This window comes from Grampus griseus, assembly GCF_964374135.1.
Source record: "Grampus griseus genome assembly, chromosome: 10".
Taxonomy (NCBI): Eukaryota; Metazoa; Chordata; class Mammalia; order Artiodactyla; family Delphinidae; genus Grampus; species Grampus griseus.
In genome coordinates, this window is record NC_139004.1 from 58,037,399 (window position 1) to 58,062,927 (window position 25,529).

The 25,529-nt window shown below is 40.9% G+C and overlaps 1 protein-coding gene across 3 annotated transcripts in view; it reads right to left on the reverse strand.

Moving 5' to 3' along the window:
* The window catches only part of ABHD5 (abhydrolase domain containing 5, lysophosphatidic acid acyltransferase), a gene marked incomplete at its 5' end in the record, with an annotated part of 45,924 nt that extends 27,208 nt beyond the window's left edge, over positions 1-18,716 (reverse strand). Inside the window, one exon of one of the 3 annotated variants that reach the window (XM_082663717.1) lies at positions 18,550-18,712. In XM_082663717.1, coding sequence (XP_082519843.1) covers positions 18,550-18,596 — 47 coding nt within the window. Of the gene's footprint in view, positions 1-18,549 lie in introns of all 3 variants that reach the window. The other 2 variants (XM_082663719.1, XM_082663718.1) reach the window with 2 other exon arrangements.
* Positions 18,717-25,529: the final 6,813 nt, after the last annotated feature.

Below are 25,529 nucleotides of genomic sequence, written 5' to 3' on the forward strand. Positions count from 1 at the left end.
GCCAGCCACAGCTATCTGCTCATATCCCAGATACAGGCATGAAACGCTAATGCTGCTGCTGCCACCAAAAATCCTGTGTGCCAGCGCAGGTCACTACCCACACACCCCCGGGAGCCTGTGCAGCACACCACTGCCAGGGTCCCGTGATCCAGGGACAACTTCCCCAGGAGAACACACAGTGCACCTCAGGCTGTTGCAATGTCATGCTAGCCTCTGCCGCCACAGGCTCGCCCCACATTCCAATTATGACTACCGTACCCCTCCCTCTCCCTGATCTGAGTGAGCAAGAGAGCCCTAATCAGCCGCTACTTTAACCCCCTCCAGTCTGGGCAGGAACAGATGCCTGAGGGCGACCTACACACAGAGGCAGGGTGAAAACCAAAGCTGACCCCAGAAGCTGAGCAAAAAAGAAGAGAAAGGGTAACTTCTCCGTGCAGCCTCAGGGTTAGCAGATAAAACCCCACAATCAACTTGATGAACCCTGCAGCTGTGGAATACCTGAATGGACAACGAATATTCCTAAAACAGAGGTGGTGGACTTTGGGAGCAACTGTAGACTTGGGGTTTGCTTTCTGCAACTGATTTGTTTCTGATTTTTATGTTTATCTTGGTTTAAGTTTTAGTGCTTGTTATCATTGGTGGATTTGTTTATTGGTTTGGTTGCTGTCTCTTATTTTTTTATTTTACTGTTGATTTTCTTTCTTTTTTTCTTTTTTTTCTTCCTTTCCTTCTGAGCTGTGTGGCTGGCAGGGTCTTGGTGCTTCACCCGGATGTCAGGCATGAGCCTCCAAGGTGGGAGAGCTGAGTCCAGAAGACCACCAGAGATCTCCCGGCCCCACATAATATCAATCGGCGAGAGCTCTCCCAGAGACTCTGTCTCAACGCTAAGACCCAGCTCCACCCAACGGCCGGCAATCTCCAGTGCTGGACACCCCATGCCAAACAACTAGCAAAACAGGAACACAACACCACACATCAGCAGAGAGACTGCCTAAAGTCATACTAAGTTTGCAGACACCCCAAAACACACCACCAGACATGGCCTCGCCCACCAGAAAGACAAGATCCAGCCCCAACCACCAAAACACAGGCACCAGTCCCCTCCCCCAGGAAGCCTACACAAGCCACTGAACCAACCTCACCCACTGTGGACAGACACCAAAAACAATGGGAACTACGAACCTGTAGGCCGTGAAAAGGAGACCCCAAACACAGTAAGTTAAACAAAATGAGAAGAAAGAGAAATATGCAGCAGATGAAGGAGCAAGGCAAAAACTCACCAGACCAAACAAATGAAGAGGAAATAGGCAGTCTACCTGAAAAAGAATTCAGAGTAAGGACAGTAAAGATGATCCAACATCTTGGAAAGAAAATGGAGCAAATACAAGAAACGTTTAACAAGCACCTAGGAGAACTAAACAGCAAACAAACAATGATGAACAACACAATAAATGAAATTAAAAATTCTCTAGAAGGAATTAATAGCAGAATAACTGAGGCAGAAAACAGAGAAGTGACCTGGAAGATAAAACAGTGGAAATAACTGCTGCAGAGCAGAATAAAGGAAAAAGAATGAAAAGAATTGAGGACAGTCATAGAGATCTCTAGGACAACATTAAACACACCAACATTCAAATTAGAGGGGTTGCAGAAGAAGAAGAGAAAAAGAAAGGGCTTGAGAAAATATTTGATGAGATTACAGTTGAAAACTTCCCTAACATGGGAAAGGAAATGGTCAATCAAGTCCAGGAAGCATAGAGAGTCCCATACAGGATAAATCCAAGCAGAAACACACCAAGACACATATTAACCAAACTATCAAAAATTAAACACAAAGAAAAAATATTAAAAGCAGTAAGGGAAAAGCAACAAATAACATACAAGGGAATCCCCATAAGGTTAACAGCTGATCTTTCAGCAGAAACTCTGCAAGCCAGAAGGGACTGGCAGGACATATTTAAAGTGATGAAAGGGAAAAACCTACAACCCAGATTACTCTACCCAGCACAGATCTCATTCAGATTCGATGGAGAAATCAAAACCTTTACAGACAAGCAAAAGTTAAGGTAATTCAGCACCACCAAACCAGCTTTACAACAAATGCTAAAGGAACTTCTCTAGGCAGGAAACACAAGAAGGAAAAGACCTACAAAAACAAGCCCAAAACAATTAAGAAAATGGTAACAGGAACATACATATTGATAATGACCTTAAATGTAAATGGACTAAGTGCTCCAACCAAAAGACACAGACTGGCTGAATGGATGCAAAAACAAGACCCATATATATGCTGTCTAAGAGAGACCCACTTCAGACCTAGGGACACATACAGACTGAAAGTGAGGGGATGGAGAAAGATACTCCATGCAAATGGAAACCAAAAGAAAGCTGGAGTAGCAATTCTCATATCAGACAAAATAGACTTTAAAATAAAGACTATTACAAGAGACAAAGAAGAACACTATGTAATGATCAAGGGGTCAATCCAAGAAGAAGATATAACAATTGTAAATATTTATGCACCCAAGATACGAGCACCTCAAGACATATGGCAAATGCTAACAGCCATAAAAGGGGAAATCAACAGTAACACAACCACAGTAACACAATAACAGCCATAAAAGGGGATATCGACTTTAACACCCCCACTTCCACCAATGGACAAATCATCCAAAATGAAAATAGACAAACACAAGCATCAAATGACACATTAGACCAGATGGACTTAATTGGTATTTATAGGACATTCCACCCCAAAACAATAAAATACACTTTCTACTCAAGTGCTCATGGAACATTCTCCAGGATAGATCATATGTTGGGTCACAAATCAAGTAATTTTAAGAAAACTTGGTAAATTTAAGAAAACTGAAATCATATCAAGTATATTTTCTGACCACAATGCTATGAGACTAGATATTATGAGAAAAAAACTGTAAAAAGTAAAAACACATGGAGGTTAAACAATATGCCACTAAATAACCAAGAGGTCACAGAAGAAATCAGAGGAAATCAAAAAATACCTGGAAACAAATGACAACAAAAACATGACGACCCAAAACCTATGGGATGCAGCAAAAGCAGTTCTACGAGGAAAGATTATGCAATACAATCCTACCTCAAGAAACAAGAAAAATCTCAAATAAACAACCTAACCTTAAACCTAAAGCAATCAGAGAAGGAAGAACAAAAAAACCCCAAAGTTAACAGAAGGAAGGAAATCATAAAGATCAGATCAGAAATAAATGAAAAAGACATGAAGAAAACAATAGCAAAGATCAATAAAACTAAAAGCTGGTTCTTTGAGAAGATAAACAAAATTGATAAACCATTAGCCAGACTCATCGAGAAAAAAACGGAAAGACTCAAATCAGCAGAATTAGTAATGAAAAAGGAGAAGTAACAATTAACACTGCAGAAATAAAGGAACATGAGAGATTACTACAAGCAACTATATGCCAATAAAATGGACAACCTAGAAAAAATGGACACATTCTTAAAAAAGCACAAACTTCCAAGACTAAACCAGGAAGAAATAGAAAATATGAACAGACAAATCACAAGCACTGAAATTGAAACTGTGATTAAAAATCTTCCAACAAACCAAAGCCCAGGAGCAGATGGCTTCACAGGTGAATTCTATCAAACATTTAGAGAAGAGCTAACACCCATCCTTCTCAAACTCTTCCAAAATATAGCAGAGGGAGGAACACTCCCAAACTCATTCTACGAGGCCACCATCACCCTGATACCAAAACCAGACAAGGATGTCACAAAAAAAGAAAACTACAGGCCAATAAGACTGATGAAATTAGATGCAAAAATCCTCAACAAAATACTAGCAAACAGAATCCAAGAGCACATTAAAAGGATGATACACCATGATCAAGTGGCATTTATCCCAGGAATGCAAGGACTCTTCAATATATGCAAATCAATCAATGAAATACACCATATTAACAAACTGACGGATAAAAACCATATGATCATCTCAATAGATGCAGAAAAAGCTTTCAACAAAATCCAACACCCATGTATGATAAAAACTCTCCAGAAAGTAGGCACAGACGGAACTTACCTCAACATAATAAAGCCCACATATGACAACCAACATCATTCTCAATGGTGAAAAACTGAAACCATTTCCTCTAAGATCAGGAATAAGACAAGGTTGCCAACTCTCACCACTATTATTCAACATAGTTTTCAAAGTTTTAACCACAGCAATCAGAGAAGAAAAAGAAATAAAAGAAATCCAAATTGGAAAAGAAGAAGCAAAACTGTCACTGTTTGCAGATGACATGATACTATACATAGTAAATCCTAAAGATGCCACTAGAAAACTACTAGAGCTAATCAATGAATTTGGTAAAGTTTCAGGATACAAAGTTAATGCACAGAAATCCCTGGCATTCCTATACACTAACAACGAAAGATCAGAAAGAGAAATTAAGGAAACTATCCCATTCACCAATGTAACAAAAAGAACAAAACACCCAGGAATAAACCTACCTAAGGAGGTAAAAGGCCTGTATGCAGAAAACTATAAAACACTGATGAAAGAAATTAAACATGATACAAACAGATAGAGAGATATACCGTGGCCTTGGACTGGAAGAATCAACATCGTGAAAATGACTCTACTACCCAAAGCAATCTACAGATTCAATGCAATCTCTATCAAACTACCAATGGCATTTTTCACAGAACTAGAACAAAAAATTTTACAATTTGTATGGAAATACAAAAGACCCTGAATAGCCAAAGCAATATTGAGAAAGAAAAACGGAGCTGGAGGAATCAGACTCCCTGACTTCAGACTATACTACAAAGCTACAGTAATCAAGACAGTATAGTACTGGCACAAAAACAAAAATACAGATCAATGGAACAGGATAGAAAGCCCAGAGATAAACCCACACACATACGGTCACCTTATCTTTGATAAAGGTGGCAAGAATATACAATGGAGAAAAGACAGCCTCTTCAATAAGTGGTGCTGGGAAAACTGGACAGCTACATGTAAAAGAATGGAATTAGACACTTCCTAACACCATACACAAAAATAAACTCAAAATGGATTAAAGACCTAAATGTAAGGCCAGATACTATAAAACTCTTAGAGGAAAACATAGGAAGAACACTTTATGACATATATCACAGCACGATCCTTTTTGACCCACCTCCTAGAGAAATGGAAATAAAAACAAAAATAAATAAATGGGACCTAATGAAACTTAAAAGCTTCTACACAGCAAGGGAAACCATAAACAAGACAAAAAGCCAACCTTCAGAATGGGAGAAAATATTCGCAAACGAAGCAACTGACAAAGGATTAATCCAAAATATACAAGCAGCTCATGCACCTCAATATTAAAAAAACAAACAACCCAATCCAAAAATGGGCAGAAGACCTAAACAGACATTTCCCCAAAAAAGATATACAGATTGCCAACAAACACATGAAAGGATGCTCAACATCACTAATCATTAGAGAAATGCAAATCAAAACCTTAGTGAGGTATCACCTCACCCCAGTCAGAATAGCTATCATCAAAAAATCTACAAACAATAAATGCTGGAGAGGGTGTGGAGAAAAGGGAACCCTCTTGCACTGTTGGTGCACATGTAAATTGATACAGCCACTATGGAGAACAGTATGGAGGTTCCTTAAAAAACTAAAAATAGAACTACCATATGACCCAGCAATCTCACTATTGGGCATATACCCTGAGAAAACCATAATTCAAAAAGAGACATATACCACAGTGTTCACTGCAGCACTATTTACAATAGCCAGGACATGGAAGCAACCTAAGTATCCACTGGCAGATGAATGGATAAAGAAGATGTGGCACATATATACAGTGGAATATTACTCAGCCATAAGAAGAAACGAAATTGAGTTATTTGTAGTGAGGTGGATGGACCTAGAGTCTGTCATACAGAATGAAGTAAGTCAGAAAGAGAAAAACAAATACCGTATGCTAACACATATATATGGAATCTAAAAAAAAGGTTCTGAAGAACCTAGGGGCAGGACAGGAATAAAGACACAGACGTAGACAATGGACTTGAGGACACGGGGAGGGGGAAGGGTAAGCTGGCACAAAGTGAGAGAGTGGTATGGACATATACAGACTACCAAATGTAAAATAGATAGCTAAGTGGGAAGCAGTTGCATAGTACAGGGAGATCAGCTCGGTGCTTTGTGACCACCTAGAGGGGTGGGATGGGGAGGGTGGGAGGGAGACGCAAGAGGGAGGGCATACATGTATATATGTATACATATAGCTGATTCACTTTGTTATACAACAGAAACTAACACAACATTTTAAAGTAATTATACTCCAATAAAGATGTTTTAAAAAATCATAGGATCACCTCAATAGATACAGAAAAGGCATCTGACAAAATTCATCATCCATTTATGATTTAAAAAAAAGTCTCAACTAAGTTGGTACAGAGGGAACATACCTCAACATAACAAAGACCATATATGACAAGCCCACAGCCAACATCACAGTTAATGGAGAAAACCTGAAAGCATTTCCTCTAAGATTAGGAGGAAGGCAAGGATGCCCACTATTGCCACTTCTATTCAACATAGTATTAGAAGTCCTAGCCAGGACAATTAGGCAAAAAAAGAAATAAAAGGCATCCAAATTGGAAAAGAAGAACTGCCACTATTTGCAGATGACATGGTGTAATATATAGGAAACAATAAAGACTTCACCAAAAAACAAAAAACTGTTAGAACTAATAAACAAATTCAGCAAAGTTGCAGGATACAAAAATCAATATACAGAAATCTGTTACATTTCTATACACTAATAATGTAGTATCAGAAAGAGAAATTAAGAAAACAATCCCATTTACAAGTGCATCAATAAGAATAAAATAACTAGGAGTAAAGTTAACTAAGGAGGTTAAAAGTCCTGTACACTGAAAACTGTAAGACACTGATGAAAGAAATGGAAGAAGGCACAAAGAAATGGTAAGATATTTCATGCTCACGGATTGTTAGAATATTGTGAAAATGTCCATATTAACCAAAGCAATCTACAGATTCAATGCAATCCCTATCAAAATTCCAATGCCATTTTTTCACAGGAATAGAACAAACAATTCTAAAATTTGTATGGTACCACAGAAGACTCCAAATAGCCAAAGCAGTCTTAAGGAAGAAGAACAAACCTGGAGGATTAACACTCCCTGATTTCAAACTATATTGTAAAGCTATAGCAATTGTAATAGTAATGGTGCTGGCATAAAAACACAAACACAGATCAATGCAACAGAACAAAGAGCTCAGAAATAAACTCACACATATATAAATTAACTTATAACAAAGGAGCCAGGACTATTCAATGGGGGAAAGGATGGTCTCTTTCATCAATGGTGTTGGGAAAAGTGGAGAGCAACATGAAAAAGAATGAAACTCAACCACTATTTTATATCATACACTCAAGATGGATTATAGACTTGAATCTAAGACCTGAAAGCATAAAACTCCTAGAAGAAAACAGTAAGCTACTTGACAATGGTCTTGAGGATATTTTGAATCTGACACCAAATGCAAAGACAACAAAAGCAAAAATAAATAAGTGGGACTACATCAAATTAAAAAGCTTCTAGGGCTTCCCTGGTGGCGCGGTGGTTGGGAGTCCACCTGGCGATGCAGGGGACGCGGGTTCGTGCCCTGGTCCGGGAAGATCCCACATGCCGCGGAGTGGCTGGGCCCGTGAGCCATGGCCTCTGAGCCTGCGCGTCCGGAGCCTGTGCTCCGCAGCGGGAGAGGCCACGGCAGTGAGAGGCCCGCGTACCGCAAAAAAAAAAAGCTTCTACACAGCAAAGGAAACCATCAACAAAATGAAAAGGCAACCTACTGAATGGGAGGAAATATTTGCAAATCATAAATTTGATGAGAGGTTAATATCCAAAATATATGGGCTTCCCTGGTGGCGCAATGGTTAAGAATCTGCCTGCCAATGCAGGGGACATGGGTTCGAGCCCTGCTGTGAGAAGATCCCACATGCTGCACAGCAACTAAGCCCGTGTGCCACAACTACTGAGCCTGCGCTCTAGAGCCCGTGGGCCACAACTACTGAAGCCCGCGCACCTAGACCCTGTGATCTGCAACAAGAGAAGCCACAGCAATGAGAAGCCCGCACACCGCAACAAAGAGTAGTCCCCGCTCGCCACAACTAGAGAAAGCCAGCGTGCAGCAACGAAGACCCAACGCAACCAAAAATAAATTAATTAAAAAATATATATATATATGTAAAGAATTCATACAACTCAATAGCAAAAAACAGCCCAATTAAAAAATGGGCAGAGGATTTGAATAGACTTTTTGCCAAAGACGACATACAGATGGCCAACAGACATGAAAAGATGCTCAACATCGGTAACATCAGGGAAATGTAAATTAAAACCACAATGAGATATTCCCTTACACTGGTTAGAATGGCTATTACCAAAAAGATAAGAAATAACAAGCGATAGAGAGGATATGGAGAAAAGGGAACCCTTGCACACTGTTGCTGCTGGAAATGTATAATGGTGCAGTCATTATAGAAAACAGTATGAAGGTGCCTCAAAAAATAAAACTACCATAGGATCCAGCGATTCCACTTCTGGGTATTTAACTGAAGAAAACAAAAAAAGTAACTTGAAAAGATATATGCACCCCCCATGTTCACTGAAGCATTATTTACAATGGCCAAGATATGGGGAAAAAAACCTAAGTGTCCATCAACAAATAAATGGATAAAGAAAATGTGTATAATACACAAAATATATACATAATGGAACAGTATTCAACCATAAAAAAAGAATGAAATATTACCATTTGCACAACATGGATGAACCTAGAGGGTATTTTGCTAAGTGAAATAAGCAGAGAAAGACAAATTCGTATGATCTCACTTATATGTGGAATCTTTCAACAACAATAAACTCAGAGATAAAACAAACTGGTGGTTGCCAGAGGTGGAAAATGGGTAAAATGGGTGAAGGGGGTCAAAAAGTAAGAGCTTCCAGTTACAAATAAAGTAAGTTATGGGGATGTAATGTACAGCATGGTGACTATAGTTGATACTGTACTGCATATCTGAAAGTTGCTAAGAGAATAAATCTGAAAAGTTCTCATCACAAGAAAAAAATTCTGTAACTATGCATGGTTAACTAGACTTACTGGGATGATCATTTTGCAATATATAAAAATATCAAATCATTATATTATACCCCTGAAACAAATATATGGTATATGTCAATTATGTCTCAATAATAAAAAAAGAATGATAGAACAGAAGATCCATAATAGCCTACATTATAATAAGGCTCTAGTCTAATGTTCTCTGCTGCCAGTTTCAAATCTTCTGAATTAACAGGAGATAAGACCTCTAGGCATCTCTGACAAATGCTACCTGTAACTTATTATCAAGGTATCAAGATAATAGAAAACATTACTACTATTAGTTTATTGTAAATATATAAACTATTTACAAATTATCAAGGAAAAACAACTCAAGCCTTCAGCAACGAAATTTTCAATTTATTCAACAATCTTTTCAATTGTTGAAAACAGCAGTTTAACAGGCAACTAAAAGGAAAGAATCTCATGATCTTTGGAGCTTAAAATAAAAAAAGTCCTTGACAACATGGTCATCAATGTCTATGTTCGGCCACAAATATATGAACTAGTACCTACAGGAAGTTACTTACAACTCAATCTCATCAATTTTTTTCAACAAATATCCCTCAAATAATAGCACAGTTCTTGGCCAAAGAGAATCAGAGATCAGTACAACAACAAATAAAAGTGAAATGAACTATAACCTACTACTGTTCCCACTTACATCATAGACATGTTGGGGCAGAGAAAACACAAATGCAATCTTTGTTTCAGTCTTCAAAAAAAATAATATTAAAAAAAAACTCAGTCTCTGAATACCTACTATGCACAAGGCACTAGAGTTTAAAATGTGATATATCAGCCGGTAATACAAGACTCATGCCTACCTCTACCTATTTACCACTCATCACAAAACCAACTTTCAAAGGATAGGATTGTCTTGTCTATGCATTTTTCCTCTTAGTGACTGGCTTAACTCAAAGAGAAGGGGCAAAACAATGCTTTTATGTTTGCAAGGCTACTGTATTACATTAAAAATTAGGGCTCTTCAACCACAAGAGGCACCAATACTCTCCAAGTTTTTACAGCAGCTTTTTCATCAAAGTAGATAATTTTTTTTTAAGTGGAGCTTTTCTAAAGTATATTTAAACTGAAAAATCTATATTTAACAAAACATAGTAAAATATTTTATTTTCACTGTTAACGGAACTGTAAAGATACCTCTCCCCTAAGCCACGATAATGTTTCTATCTAATCGGTTTTTGCCTTAACCAGATGACAATGTTTTATATAAACTGCCTTTACTTCTTTCTTAGAGTTATTATTCTACAGGACTGAGTGTTAGCACATAGTAGGTTCAAAGGAACATTTTTAAAGAGTGAAAAGCAAGGGTCTATCTTTTCCACCCTTTAGGTTATCACCCTTTGTTCACTGAGTTCCCACACCTTAGCTTGCAACCTCTATTGCTTCAACCCTCTGAAACAGCAGTCCCCAACCTTTTTGGCACCAGGGACCAGTTTCGTGGAAGACAATTTTTCCATGGACCGGGTGGTGGGGGGGCTGTTCAGGCGGTAATGTGAGCAATGAGGAGCGGCAGATGAAACTTCGCTCACTGGTCCACCGCTCACCTCCTGCTGTGCGGTACCGGTCCACAGCCCGGGTGTTGGGGACCCCTGCTCTAAAACACCCATCCAACCTCACTTCCTGCCTTTGGGGTAAATTGACCTCATCTTCAAAGAAACCCTCTGCCTCTTCCACAAAATCTCCTATGCCATTCAGTGTTGTTCTGCATTTCTAGGCTTAGTGTGTGGAAGACTGGAACTAAGGACATGAGATTGGAAATAAGGACACAGACTGAAGTTTGTCAGATATCCAGCCATACTTCTGAGGTCACAAAAACCAAAGTAAAAATTAAATTTACCAAGGCCATAATACAGTGAACAAGATACAGGGCTGCCTCCTCAGAACTTTGGAAAATACACAGAAAAGCAAAAATTAACTTCTCTAATTTATTTAAGCAGATCAATAAACACCATCATACATTGCTGAGGCCCTAACTTCAGAAGAGAAGAAAAGTGTCGATCGCAATGTAAAGATAAGCCATTCACTGAAGGAACTATATCTATCTATGGCATCAGGAAGGCTTACCAATGTGCACCAAAAGGTTTTCTACACTGTCCATTTGTTGAGAACTGACCTCATTAGGAAGGCTGACGATCTAAGCCCTAAAGCATCTTATCAAAAAACTAAATAATCTTGCTTTATAACCTATAACAGATAGAAGGAATCTTTTTAGTGAGCAGACTTCTGAGTAAGAAAAGCTTTAAAACACTACACTAACGGTGGCAACTGTAAGGAAGCCAAACAGGATGTGCTTAGCATACTAACAGAGTTTATTAACTTAAGAATGTGATTTTAAATATCCCGAGTTTGAGAGATAAAACTGAATATTTTTTCCCTTAACTTTTTTTTAAAATTAATTTATTTTTGGCTGTGCTGGGTCTTTGTTGCTGCACGCAGGCTTTCTCTAGTTGCAGCGAGCAGGGGCTACTCTTTGTTGCGATGCACTGGCTTCCCATTGCGGTGGCTTCTCTTGTTGCGGAGCACGGGCTGTAGGCGCACGGGCTTCAGCAGTTATGGCTCTAGGCGCACGGGCTTCAGCAGTTGTGGCGCGCGGGCTCTAGAGCGCGGGCTCAGTAGTTGTGGTGCACGGGCTTATCTGCTCCATGGCATGTGGGATCTTCCCGGACCAGGGATCGAACCCATGTCCCCTGCATTGACAGGCGGATTCTTAAACACTATGCCACCAGGGAAGTCCTCTCTTAACTCTCTATGTAATCTTTTGTTAAAAAAAAATATCTTTAACATTGCACTTGTATCCTAGGACATCAACATGTAAATTGGCTAGTAATTCCTGTTTTGTTCTCTAAGGCATCTGACTATCTATAGTATTACTAAATCTGATTTGCACAATCTGTAAATATTGTGAAACAGTGAAAGAGGTTTCAAAGTATTCTGAAGAAAATATACAGAAGTCTGGTCAATTTCCACACACTCTTGGCCACTTAAATAACATTTCTAATTAGGTTATAAGTAAAGAGGATTTCATTATATTACAATTTTGTTTTAAATGGTCTCCCTCCCTATACTGGTACTGTCAAGAGAGAAAAACTATGTTTATTACTGCTCTCTATATAAGCTATTCTAAGCACTCTATGCACAGTAGTCTATCTCATTTAGAGAAACTATGAGGTTTTGATTTTATTATAAATATCCAAATTTATTAGACATATGAATATACACATTCCTCTGAAATAATTCCTCAACCAATGAATGACTGAAAACTTCCAAGCTGAAAATGATAACACACTTGGGCAAATAAAGACCTTCTTTCCTGTGAAATGACTTCTTTAATCCTATCCTGGAAAAGAGGAAGAAAAAAAAAAATAGAGTATGTCTCACACAATCATAATTTAAGTGACTAATATGCCATTTTATTTTAAATAAATAATGCTAGTGATTCAAATTATCACAACCATTAGACCAATGACAACACAGGCCCTCTAGTATATTTTAACACGTTAATTAGCATTCTTTTAACTATTTTTCATTTCTAACCTGTAACTTTTACTTTTTTTACTATTATTTTTTTCTATTTTTTAAGAAACTTTTATACAATTTTTAAACATTACTGTCCTAACCTGTGACTTTTAAAGACCTAGAGTTGGAGAATTGGTGTTTTAGACATAGTCATGTGCTGGTAATATTTTCCCCCATTTGTTTCCTACCTTCTCACACACAGTAAACAAGCCATTCTAGAATCAGACACATCATCATCCAACATACATAATTAAAGAAACTACATGTGTACTTTTAGATTTACATTGTTTAATAAATCCAAGTGACATTTTGTGTTAATTCCAAAATAAGTTCATCCACTAGATAAAGAAAATAAAAACTAAAAATCCTAAGTCTCAAACTGAATAATAAGTTTTAATAAAATCATCTTTCTATACAATTTTTTTTTATGATTCACGATCAGGAGTGAGAGATTATAGAACTGTGGAATCAGACTAAATATCTAACTATACAATGTTTCTGAATGGCTATTATAAACAATACAGACTTTAAGGACTCATTCAGAGACACATTTGATTCTGAAATGCATTATTCAGTGTTGTTTTTATTAAGTGTACCATCCATGGGACTTTTTTTTTTGCGGTACACGGGCCCCTCACTGTTGTGGCTTCTCCTGTTGGGGAGCACAGGCTCTAGACGCGCAGGCTCAGCGGCCATGGCTCACGGGCCCTGCTGCTCCGCGGCATGTGGGATCTTCCCGGACCAGGGCACGAACCCGTGTCACCTGCATCGGCAGGCAGACTCTCAACCACTGCGCCACCAGGGAAGCCCCTACAATCTTTTGTTAAGTTCTTTGTCATAGGATGAAATCTGCATTTGCTGGTCTGTAATTGGCATTTTGGAGAACAGGCAAAACAGTGAAGCATGGTTCCCTGTTGGTTCATCCAAGGTCAAGGAAAAGAATCATATTCCCAACCCCTCCAATATAATTTAAGTTCATGATCCTAATGGCTCAAACTCGTCCTAGTCAAGTTCAAACTTTGAATTTCTTATGAATACATCTATTGATGTCCTTTGGATATTTTAGGATTAAAAAATTTAAATCACAAACTGCAAAATGAATAATCAAGTACTAGGTTTTTGATCTTAATATTTGTTTCAGCCTAAGTTTACAACAGTTGAAGTGTTTGATTCTTAAAAATGTATTGAAGCTTTCTATTTGTAAAGCCTCTTTAGGTTCTATCAGACATTTGAATAAGACAAAAGCTTTGTCCTCAATGAGCTGACAAAACAAATATAGAAAACTCTACTACAAGACATGGTGGAGATGCCATGAAGAACGTTTTGGAAAATACCATGGACCTTTAGAGAAGGAAGATCACAATCTGTTTTGGGTCAGAGAAAACAACTTGAACCAAGTCATGTGGAAAAGGGAAGTGAGCAAGAAACATGTTCAGGAAACAATGAAAGACACAGCTTGGCCAGAGCCCAGTGCACAGGGAGGAAATAAGATTCCAAAGACAAGAGCCATGCTGCCTGTAAAGGGCTCTGAAGTCAGGCTGAGGACATATAATAAAGTCACTGTGTGTGGCTGTGCTACAAGCAAGACTGTGCCTCTTGGGGGTGTGAAAGTAACGAATAAATTACACTGAAAGCATAGGGACAGAACATATTACTAAAGCCTGCAATAAATCAGAAAAGGGAGTAACGGGGATCTGAACCAGGTGGCCCCCAGATGACAGTGGGAATGGAAAGGTGATGTTGCACTTAAAATCTACTGCACGTGGTAAAGGAGTTGGTATTTGGAGCAATGAAGGCAGGGGAGGGCGAGTGGGAAGCCGGTGCCACAGTTCTTAATCTGGATGACCAGAAGAAACTAAATACCTAAGTGCCCTAACAAAAATAGGAAGTCAAGGGGAAGAACTGAGATTTTTGTATTGTTAGTTCAGGGGAAGGCGGTGCAAATGAGATTCTGGTCTGGACTTGTTACATTTGAGGAATCAGTTGCAAACATTTGGCACACAGAAACATCACTGAGTACTGAAGAAGGCTCCATCCTGAGGAGATTTCAGCCCTCTCCACAAACAGGATAGTTAAAAGAAGTGTGAGTAAACAAGGCAAAAATGAAAACATAGATGGAGGCAGATTGGAGAATGACTCCATTTAGAGAATGGGGGGGGGCAAATAAAACTAACTACTGATCTCAGGTAAGACAAGAAGCAAAATGTCGGAAGATGGCTCTTATCAGACATTCGCTAGAATGTCTGGTAAGAGTCTCAAAAGGGAGTAGCTATCTTTAGTGTCAAACACTAAAAAGGACCCAAGAAATATAAGTATTGAGAAAAATAAAAGTCCACTGGGATGTGGCACTGAGAAGTTCTGTGATGTTTAATAAGTCAGGAGGTAACGACTTGGAAAGGGGAGATGGTAACAGAGAGGAGTCACTTATCTTAGAAGTCTTTTAAAAGATAGGAGAGTGGACTTCTGTCTCTTATTTCCAAGGCAAAGAAATACAGTAAAACTCTAATGAAATCCTGTAGTGCAAACCCACTGGAGGGGAAAAAAAATCCCCTATTTATTACTATTTGATGATTTCCATGGTGTAAGTACTACCACCATGGCTGATTTCAAGATGCCAATGGTTGGCAAAATTCCTGAAAATTTAGTAATAACTCTGGACCACCACTGCAAACTGCTACTCTGTGGTCTACTCTGCAACTCAGCAATTCCGTGACAGCCTTCCTCTAAACTCACCTGATACTTAATTATTCTCTGGGACAACCTTGCAGCAATTCACAGAAATCTACCCAGCTCTTGTTACATATTGCTTTCTCAACTGTATTACAACTGAAAAGGGTTAGATGTTGAAAGCCAAATGGCTCCCAGGCATGCCTGTCTTCACTAAGAAGGAAACAACAAGAATTACATACTCCAAAAAGCCTTCAGGTGACCTTTTTTATAATTGTTTCCTTTGTTAATGTCATTGTCCCTTATAAATCTGAGATGTCTTGAGAATAGGGAACTTGATTCAAAGACTTCAGTTTTCCCACAATCCACTTGGCTCTTGGGATAGTTCTATTGTTGATCAACCAATTAAAAAAATTTTTAAAGTAAGCTCTGTATCAATGAAGGAATAAGTAACGAAGTATCAGTGGAATAAGCAAAAGAAACATGAACCAAACATCCTAGTAGGCCCAATCGTGGTAAGAGGCAGCAGAGATATGTGACAGCTCCTTAGACTAAATCCAGATACCTAGGGGGCTCCAATCCATCCCTGCTACTTGCTGGTGGGATGCTAGCAGCAGTCCCAGTTGCAGTTCCACCTGAAAAATGGGAACAGTAGTACCTAGCACACAGGGTCGACCTTAAGGTTTAATATGAACACATTAGGGAACACCCAGCAGGAACAGGTACTTACTTGTTACAGTTCACAATGCCATACCAGTTTGTACACTGGACACTGATCAAGTGTATCACCAAGAGCACCAAGGAGGCCCACCTCTAACAAGGGACTGCGGCTGGTTAGCTGCTAAGGATAGTTTATAGTCTGTCCCCAGTGACCTCCTGCTATCACCCAAAACCACAAATTCCTTTCATGGCTGTGCCCTGGACTCCCAAGTCCCACAACAACATGGAGGCCAAAGAGTCCTCCTAAAAGCAATCTGAGAGCCAAAAATGTTGTGACAAAGGAGAGGGTAACAAGCTAACAGGTTCTGACTTGTATTCACACAGCCTGCAGCATCTCACCTCAACAAGGAAGTTCATCAACAAACCAAAATAATGGACCTATTCATCATATAAACAAAACTCAAGAGAAGAACCTAGTTTCTAATATTTCACAACTCTTCCCCTCTGTCATCTTTCCAAATACCTCTGTCTGTCATGATACTTTATATTCCCTTCTGTCATTTAGTTTTTCATATGCTAATTTCTCCCGACATCTGAAATAGAATTGTTGTCAAAATATTAAACATATATGGGGGGTAGCACAGAAGTTTATTTACTTTCCAATCTGAATGACTGGCCTTGAGAAATAGGGCAATAATGTTCATAGCAATTTAATTTTTCCACTAATTAACTGCTATTCATCTACTGCCAAGTGCATGAAGTTACAGGTAGAAAAGAATAATACAAACAGTATATTCGTATATCAAAAAGTTTCCCATTAGAACCCTCCTAAACTGTTGACGGGAACGTAAATTGGTGCAGCCACTATGGAAAATAGTACGGAGATTCCTTAAAAAGCTAAAAATAGAGCTACCATATGACCCAGCAATCCCACTCCTGGGCATATGTCCAGAAAAGATGAAAACTCGAATTTGAAATGATACATGCACCCCGATGTTCACAGCAGCACTATTTACAAGTGCTGGAAGACATGGAAGCAACCTAAGCGTCCATCAACAGATGAATGGATAAAGAAAATGTGGTATATATATACATTGTGTGTGTGTGTATATATACACACACACACAATGAAATATTAGCCATAAAAACTAATGAAATACGACCGTTTGCAGCAACATGGATGGACCTAGAGATTATCATACTAAGTGAACTAAATCAGAGGAAAACAACTATCACATGATACCACTTACACGTGGAATCTAAAAGAAAATGATACAGATGAACTTATTTACAAAACAGAAGCAGATTCAGACATAGAAGACAAACTTATTACCAAAAGGGAAGGGGGGAGGGATAAATTAGGAGTTTAGGATTACCAGCTACACACCACTATATATAAAATAGATAAACAACAGGACCTACTGTATGGCACAAGGAACTATATTCAATATCTTGTAATAACCTATAATGGAAAAAAACCTGAAAAGAATATGTGAATATATATATATATATATATACATATATACACACTGAATCACTTTGCTATACACCTGAAACTAACACTACATAGTAAATCAACTGCACTTCAATAAAATAAAAAATTTTTTAAAAAGCTTCCCGTTAGACATCTGTCCCACCACTTCCATAAAGTTTCCTACACATAGTGTGTCTTCTGAGACGCAAACGCACACATCTCTCCAGTAACGCCAGAACACTTGGAAGCAAAGGAAGATCTCCATTTGAGAGATTACTGACTCTGAATTTGCTACCCATATCGTGTTAATTTTCTTTCTATACAGCATCTGTAAATTAAACGTCCTCTGAAAGCTCAAGCCACAGACTCACTCCCCCAGCCCCTTTCCCCCATTCTGGGCTCCTCCTTCCCCCGACACTCCCTTCCCTCCCGCGGCTTCTGGGGTGAACGTGGGCTCGCCATCCAACACTGTCCCGAAGAAGCGCCGCCCCTTCCTCAGGCTCCCGAGACGCTCGGCCGGGTGGCACTTTCGTTCTCGCCCCGGGATGGACCGAGCACAGCGCGAACCTGAGGTCCGAAGCCGCGCTCGGAAGTGGACAGAGTGACTCAGCCGTTTCCCATAACTCGAGTCAGGTGCAGGGACGCCGGTCAGCACTCGCGGGCCGCGCTGGGGGCAGGGCTGGGTCCGCAGCCGTCTCTGCCCGGAAGGAGACCTCAGCGGACGACCAGCCCGGACTGAGTGCCGGGTCACCCCCGCCGCCCGCCCCGCCGAGCCGCTGACACGACCCCGCGGCGGCCCCTCCGCGCGGGGGTCAAGCGGCCTCCCGGCGCTGCCTGGGTCACACTCAGACCCGAAGGGCGCCCGCCGGGGGCAGAGCGAGGCCAGGGCTTCTCCTCCCGGCGCCGCACGGATTCGCGCCGGGGCCGGACGACAGAGCCGCCGGGCGAGTTAAAGAGTCCTCGGCGCTGCCCGCGCGCCCGAACCTGACGTAGCCCTCGCCACACTTACTTCTCATTAGCGTCCACAGAGTCCACCTCCACCTCCTCAGCCGCCATGGCCGCCGTCGCCGCGCGAGCTTCCGCCTGTACTTCCACGCCGGCTGACAGGCCGACTGGGAGGCCGGTACCCGCCGCCGCCCTTAAGGCCGCCGCCAGCGTAGGAGTCGGCCGCCCCATCGCGTGACCGGGCGGTGCGGCCGCGCGCCTGCGCGTGCCGGGCCATCCTGACCCCCCCTTCGTCCACCAGTCACGCATGCGTCCTCCCGTCCGACGCGCTCGGGTGTGGGCGCTAGGCGGGGCAGTCAACCTGGGGGAAACGAGACTGGCCCGGCAGAGTTAGATGGTAACTAACTTCAATCATAACCGTATTAATGCATCATCCGCTGATATTGATTGTCAGGTGCTGGGCACTGGACAGACACCTAGCAGTTCCCTGGGGAATGAGGCGCGACCTTGCCCTGAAAGAGCCCATCTAGTATTCGATAGATGCTGCAATAGCGAATGGAAATGCTGTAATGGAGGAGCTGTGTGGCCTGCCGCCGGCCCTTCCTCGCAGGTGGGTGGCCTAGGGGAGAGGGCGACCTTGAGTCAGTTGATATTCACTGATGTGCGGGACACTACTCCAGACCCTGGAGTTACTGTAGTGACCAAAACCAGCAACTCCTGTCCACCCCGCGCTGTGTACACACGGGAGGAATGTAAAGAGTCGGCGTTTAGGTACTTATGAGTTCTTGAGAGTACACCACTAATGTAAATATCAACACTTCTTGACCTGTTTTCAAGGCTTTTAACCGTCAGATACTACCTGCTTTTGTATTTATATCACTTCCTGCCATTCATTCATTTGTATTTACCGTTTGCCTACTATATCCCCACTCTGTTCTAGGCGCTTAGAAACAATGGATTGAAGTAGGGCTCACTTCTTTACGGAGCCTACGCTAATATATTACTCTTTATTTTATTTTATTTTTTTTGCGGTACGCGGGCCTCTCACTGTTGCGGCCTCTCCCGTTGCGGAGCACAGGCTCCGGACGCGCAGGCTCAGCGGCCATGGCTCACGGGCCCAGCCGCTCCGCGGCATGTGGGATCTTCCCAGACCGGGGCACGAACCCGTGTCCCCTGCATCGGCAGGCGGACTCCCAACCACTGCGCCACCAGGAAAGCCCTACCCTTTATTTTAGACGCAGTTCATCCCTCTCCTTCCCTAACTCTCCTCCCTGTCTGCAGCCTCTTTTTCTCTCCTCTGAGTCCCCCTAAACCAGACAGTTTCTATCACTCATCTGACACTCAGATTCTCAGCCTTGACTACTTGTTGTGGCTTTTTAATGGACATTAATCAGTATTCTTCCAACTACACTGGAAGTTCCTTGAGGGTAGGGATGGTGTCTTCCGTGATTCAGGGGGAAAAAAAGCAACTCATAATCCCTTGGGCATAGCAATAACTAATAAATATTCTTATTGTATTTGATCCAATTCGTAAGTATGTTAGGGAAGACTAGGACATATGAAAACACCGTTCCAGGAATTCATGGTGTTGCCAGAGACTTGCAGTGTGTCTGCAGAAACTGACTCTCGACTATCTCTACCTATCAGACCATATCCATACTGGGGACACCTCTTTCTATATGGGCCAGACAGGTAATTGAGGACTCTGCTGCATGGAGTACAGTCCCAGCCCTGTGGTACTGAGTCCAGTATCAAAACCTAAGAATATGGCAGCAACTCCTGCAGCACCTTCAGAAACTTGGACTGGCAAATATGCGCCCTCAAGACTTTGTGGACCTGGAGCCCACTCTCATAGATGCCTATGGCTGCTGCACAGTTTAAAAAAAAAAATCATTGATCCAATGCTGGAGTTTATCCAGAAACTGACAGAGCAGTGCATAGGGCTATGGGATTTCATGATCTTCCCCAACTCTGGGGATGTCTCTGCCCAGGCTTCACTTTGCTGCTGGTGGAGGAGCTGTCCTTGACTATGACAAGAAGAAGTCCAAGCTGGTATCACCCAGCCCCTGGGTGCTGCCAGCAGTGGAGGAACCCCTGCTGCTCCATTGTGACTGCCACACCACCCTGGAGTTCCTGGACTGTGTCTTCTTGGGAGACAGTGAGACCAACATCTTTTGATGCAACCTGTACCTGGACAGCTCCTCCTATACCACCCTCAGTCACTACTTGGCCAGACCTCCATCACTGCCTCCCTGTACTTTGGTGGTGCCCTGAGAGCACACCTCCCAGAGTTCCAGGCCAACCTGGTGCCCTCTTTCCAAATCCACTTCTTTTTGAGGACATACTAACCAGTTACTTTGATTCAGCAGTACTTATGTTGGGGGATCACTTGCGCCTACTTTGAACTCTCTCTCTCATCAGATGGTCAGATGTGACACTCATCAAGGCAAATTCATAGCCTGCTCTGCCTGCGCTACCCCAGGGCTGTGGCGTCCAAAGAACTAATGCTGCAGTTATACCACCAAGACCATTATACCACCATTATACCAGCGTACCATAGAAGGTGATGACTGGTGCCCCACTGGTGTCAAGATTGGCTTTAATTTCTAGCCCCTCAACAGTGATTCTCCAGGAGAAATGCTGAACACCACCACGGCCGTCAGAGAGGGCTGGGCCTTTATCACAAGTCTGCCAGGCTAGCACTTGCAAACCAGAATGAGGATAAGGGCATGAAGGGTTTTCTGAGGACTTCGATGGCCTTGCTGCCCTGTAAATGTTGATAAAGTGCTGTGATTAAACGGAGTAAGAAAGCAAGTGTGGCAGGGAAATTAATAAGGACGTGGGATAGTAAGGGAAAATGATAGCTGGATCCAGGGAAGGGCTGGATACCAGTCAGCTGTATGACCTGGGGAGGTTTGGAATCACATGATTAGGGCTTCTCAGACGCTAACCTGCATCCACACTTCCTGTGGATCTTGTTAAATGGCAAATTCAGCCTCTGTAGGTCTGGGGTGGCGCCTGAGATTCTGTGTTTCTAACCGGCTCCCAATGATGCCTGTGTTCCGGCTGCTAGTCAGCAGACCACCCTTTAAATAACAAAGCTCTTGAGCAGCCCTGTCCACTAGAACTTTCTGCAATCATGGGAATGTTCTAAATCCCCACTTTCCAGTATAGTAGCCATGAGTCACATGGATCTACAGAGTATTTGACATGTGGCTAGTGTGACCAAATTTTTCATTTTAATTAATTTAACTTTCAAGCCACATGTGGCTAATGCTACCATGTTGGACAGCAAGATGTAGATTTTTGAAAATGAGAGTTTGAGACCAGACAGTTCCCACGGTCCCATCTGATGTCCTGTGGTTCCAAGATGTTGTTTTCAAAGTGTGTGTGGAGGGTGAGGATAGGAGTTTGATGAGGGGACGGATGTTAAAGTCTGGAGTAAAGCATGAAGGGTTGGCAGTTCCACCAAATGGAAAATAGTCTGAGAGTTACCTGTTTAAAATGTAGAATATTTTGTCTTTTTGTACCTAAGTTGTCAAATGTATTGGCATAGGCTCTTTGTAATGTTGCTAATTATCTTCCTAATGTTGTTAGGCTCTGTAGTGATAGCCTCTCTTCAAACCTGATATTGTTCACTTGCACTTTCTTTTTTACTCCTGGTCAGTTAGCTAAGAATTTATCAATTTTATTAGTCTCAAAGAACCAACTTTTGGTAATTTCATGGATTTTGCTTTTTCTACATATGCTCAGGAGAGCTTTCCATATTAGTGCATATAGATTTACCTCATTTTTCTTAATTTCTACCACGGTATTTCATATTATGGGGATTTATTTAATCATAGGCATTCTCATTCATTTTTCTTTTCTTTTTTTTGTATTAGAATACTGAAGGGAACCTCCTTTTACACGCCTCTATATGCACGTGAGAAAGGCCAGGAGCTTCCCCTCCCCCGCAGTTATATAAATGGAATCATACAATGTATAACCTTTTGAGATTGACTCTTTTCCTCTCAGCATAATTCCCTGGAGATTCATTAAAGTTGTCAAGTGAACGAATAGAATAGTTCATTCCTTTTTAGAGCTGAGTAGTTTTCCACAGTTAGTTTAATCAGTCACCTGTTGAAGGCCATCTGGGTTGTTTCCAATATTTTTGGATATTACAAATAAAACTGGCATAGACGTTTGTGCACAGGTTTTTGTGTAAACCTAAATTTTTCATTTCTCTGGGATAACTGCCCAGGACTGTAATTGCCGGTCACATGATAGTTACATATTTAGATTTTTTAAAGAAACCACCAAATTATCTTCCAGAATGGCTGTACCATTTTCTGTTCCCAACAGCAAAATATAATTGATCTAATTTCTCTATATCCTCACCAACATTTGGTGTTGTCTCTATTTTTTATTTTAGCCATCTTGATAGACCAGTAGTAATGTCCCATTGTGGTTTTAATTTGCATTTCCCTGATGACTAGTGATGCTGAGCGTTATTTTACATGCTTATTTGCCGTATGTATGTTTTTTTCAATGAAATGTCTGTTCATGTATGTCTTTTGCCCATTTTCTAACTATTAAGTTTTGAGAATTTTTAATATTCTCCAGTGACTAATCCTTTGTCAGAAACGTGGTTTGCAAATATTTTCTCCCATATGCAGCTTGTCTTCTTATCCTCTTCACATGGGCTTTTGCAGAGAAAACATATTTTAATTTAATGAAATCCAATGTATTGATTTGTTTTATGGCCTATGCTTTTGATGTTGTCTAAGAATTATTTGCCTAACCTGAGGTCTTGAAGATTTCCTCCCTTGTCTTTTTCCAAAAGTTGTATGGTTTAACATGTTACATTTAAACATTTAAGTCCATGATCCATTTTGAGTTAATATTTGTATAAGGTGAGAGGTTTAGGTCAAGGGTTTTTGTTATTTGCCTATGGATATCCAATTGTTCCAACACCATTTGTTGAAATCACCAATGGTTTTTTTTAGTTTTTAAAAAATATTTATCTATTTTATTTTTGGCTGTGCCGGGTCTTAGTTGCGGCATGCAGGATTTTCATTGCTGCGCACGGGCTCTTTGTTGCGGCGCATGGGTTTAGTTGCCCTGCGGCATGTGGGATCTTAGTTCCCCGACCAGGGATCAAAACCTTGTGCCCTGCATTGGAAAGCAGATTCTTAACCACTGGACTACCAGGGAAGTCCTGAAATCACCAATGGTTTTCAATGTATTACTAGGTAGCCTCTTTTTTCTTTCTCCTATTTTTTTCTTTTTTTAAAAATTGAAGTATAATTGATTTACAGTGTTATATTAATTTCTGGTGAACAGAATATATATTCTTTTTCATATGGTTTATTCTAAGATATTGAATATAGTTCCCTGTGCTCTACAGTAGGACTTTTTTGTTTATCTATTTTGTATAGAGTAGTTTGTATCTGCTAATCCCAATCTCCTCATTTATCTGCCCCCCCTTTTCCCTTGGTAACCATAAATTTGTTTTCTGTCTGTGAGTCTGTTTCTGTTTCGTAAGTAAATTCATTTGTATCATTTATATTCCACATATAAGTGAACTACTTATACTAGGTAACCTCTTATGCTCTTATAAAGGATGTCTGAATGATGATAGGTGTTTTTCTGGGTTAGGAGATTTGTAGTGGTGCACATGGAGGTGGGGTGCTCAAACCCCTCTTCAAGGAAGGACTTATTACCCCAGCTGCTGTGAGAGTTTCAGTAGAAAAGCTCCCAGCTTACAGTCCTTTCAGGGAGCACATCACCTACAGAGAACCACCTCACCAAGGTCATGCCCTCTGAGGAAGGCTCACAACTAATGAAGGATGGAGGTAGAGATACTAAAGGACCAACCACTTCCACCCAAAGTGAGATGATTCTGATGAGCCATTTCTGCTCCAGAACCCCCTGTGGCTGAGGCTGTCTAGCCTACATCACGGCTCAAACTTCTCCCTCTGTCGGATCCCACTTTTCCCCCTCCTTTCCACAGGTGTGATCTTGAGGGCACTCCCTGAACATTACCTCAGAGACTGCTTCCTCCAGATTCCAAACTGTGATACTCGTTTTCATTTTTCTTTAATGATAAGCATGACATTTGGCTTAGGTACTGAGAATGGTGAAAAGGTTATAACTTGATGGTCTTTACACCAGTATTATAGGAATCAGTAACAACAGGAAAACTTTCATCAGAAACTCTACTCTCAAAACACACCACTGCAAAAAAGAAGTGAGCTGAATGGTAGGGAAAGGATAGGTGTGAGAGGTAAGATTAGCACAGGCACGCATGTGAGACAGATCACAAGCGAGATAGAGTAAGAGTTGCATGATGCTGTCCCCTCCTCTGTCACCATGGTTTATAGAGGTTCCAACACTAGAAAGGTAGATGTGTGGGTGAGTATCCAGACGTACAGCAGACCAAATCTCCCCAGCAACGTGATCAAAAATCAGGTGGGCATAACCCTTGAAATAATTTCCATGCTTATACCGTTTCCCATTCTAATGTGTTTCTGATACTTTTCATAACTTCTTAGGAAACCCAAATGTGGATAGAGAGGGAAGTCATAGACGTGATTGTCCAATTTCAATGTCAAATGCCATTGGAGTTGGAGGCAGGAAAGAGAGAGAGGAAAAGAAGCCAGAGGGGCTAGCATTCAATTTGCAGTCATGTCCCCTGGCCCCAGGAAATTTGAAGTCATGATGATCTGGGGAGAGAATTTTAATGGTGTCCCTTTTCTCCACCTTCCACTTCATTTGATTACAATTGAAGAGTCCTAGATTTTTATTTTCAGTAGAATCAGTGTTTTTAAAAAGGATTTTTCTCACACTATTTCACATCTTTTAACTTTTATTCTAGTTGTTTTTTTCTGATCAGTCCATGCTGAACTAATAGGCATTATCATAAACCAGGAAAAATGTTGCCCTCCAAACTGTTGACACTGCAAATGTCAGTGGCCTTTCTGTGTTTCAACTTCCAAGAGCAAAACTCATCTATGTAGTTATTATGCCGCTGAACATTTTTAGCAGGGGCCGGTTTATACA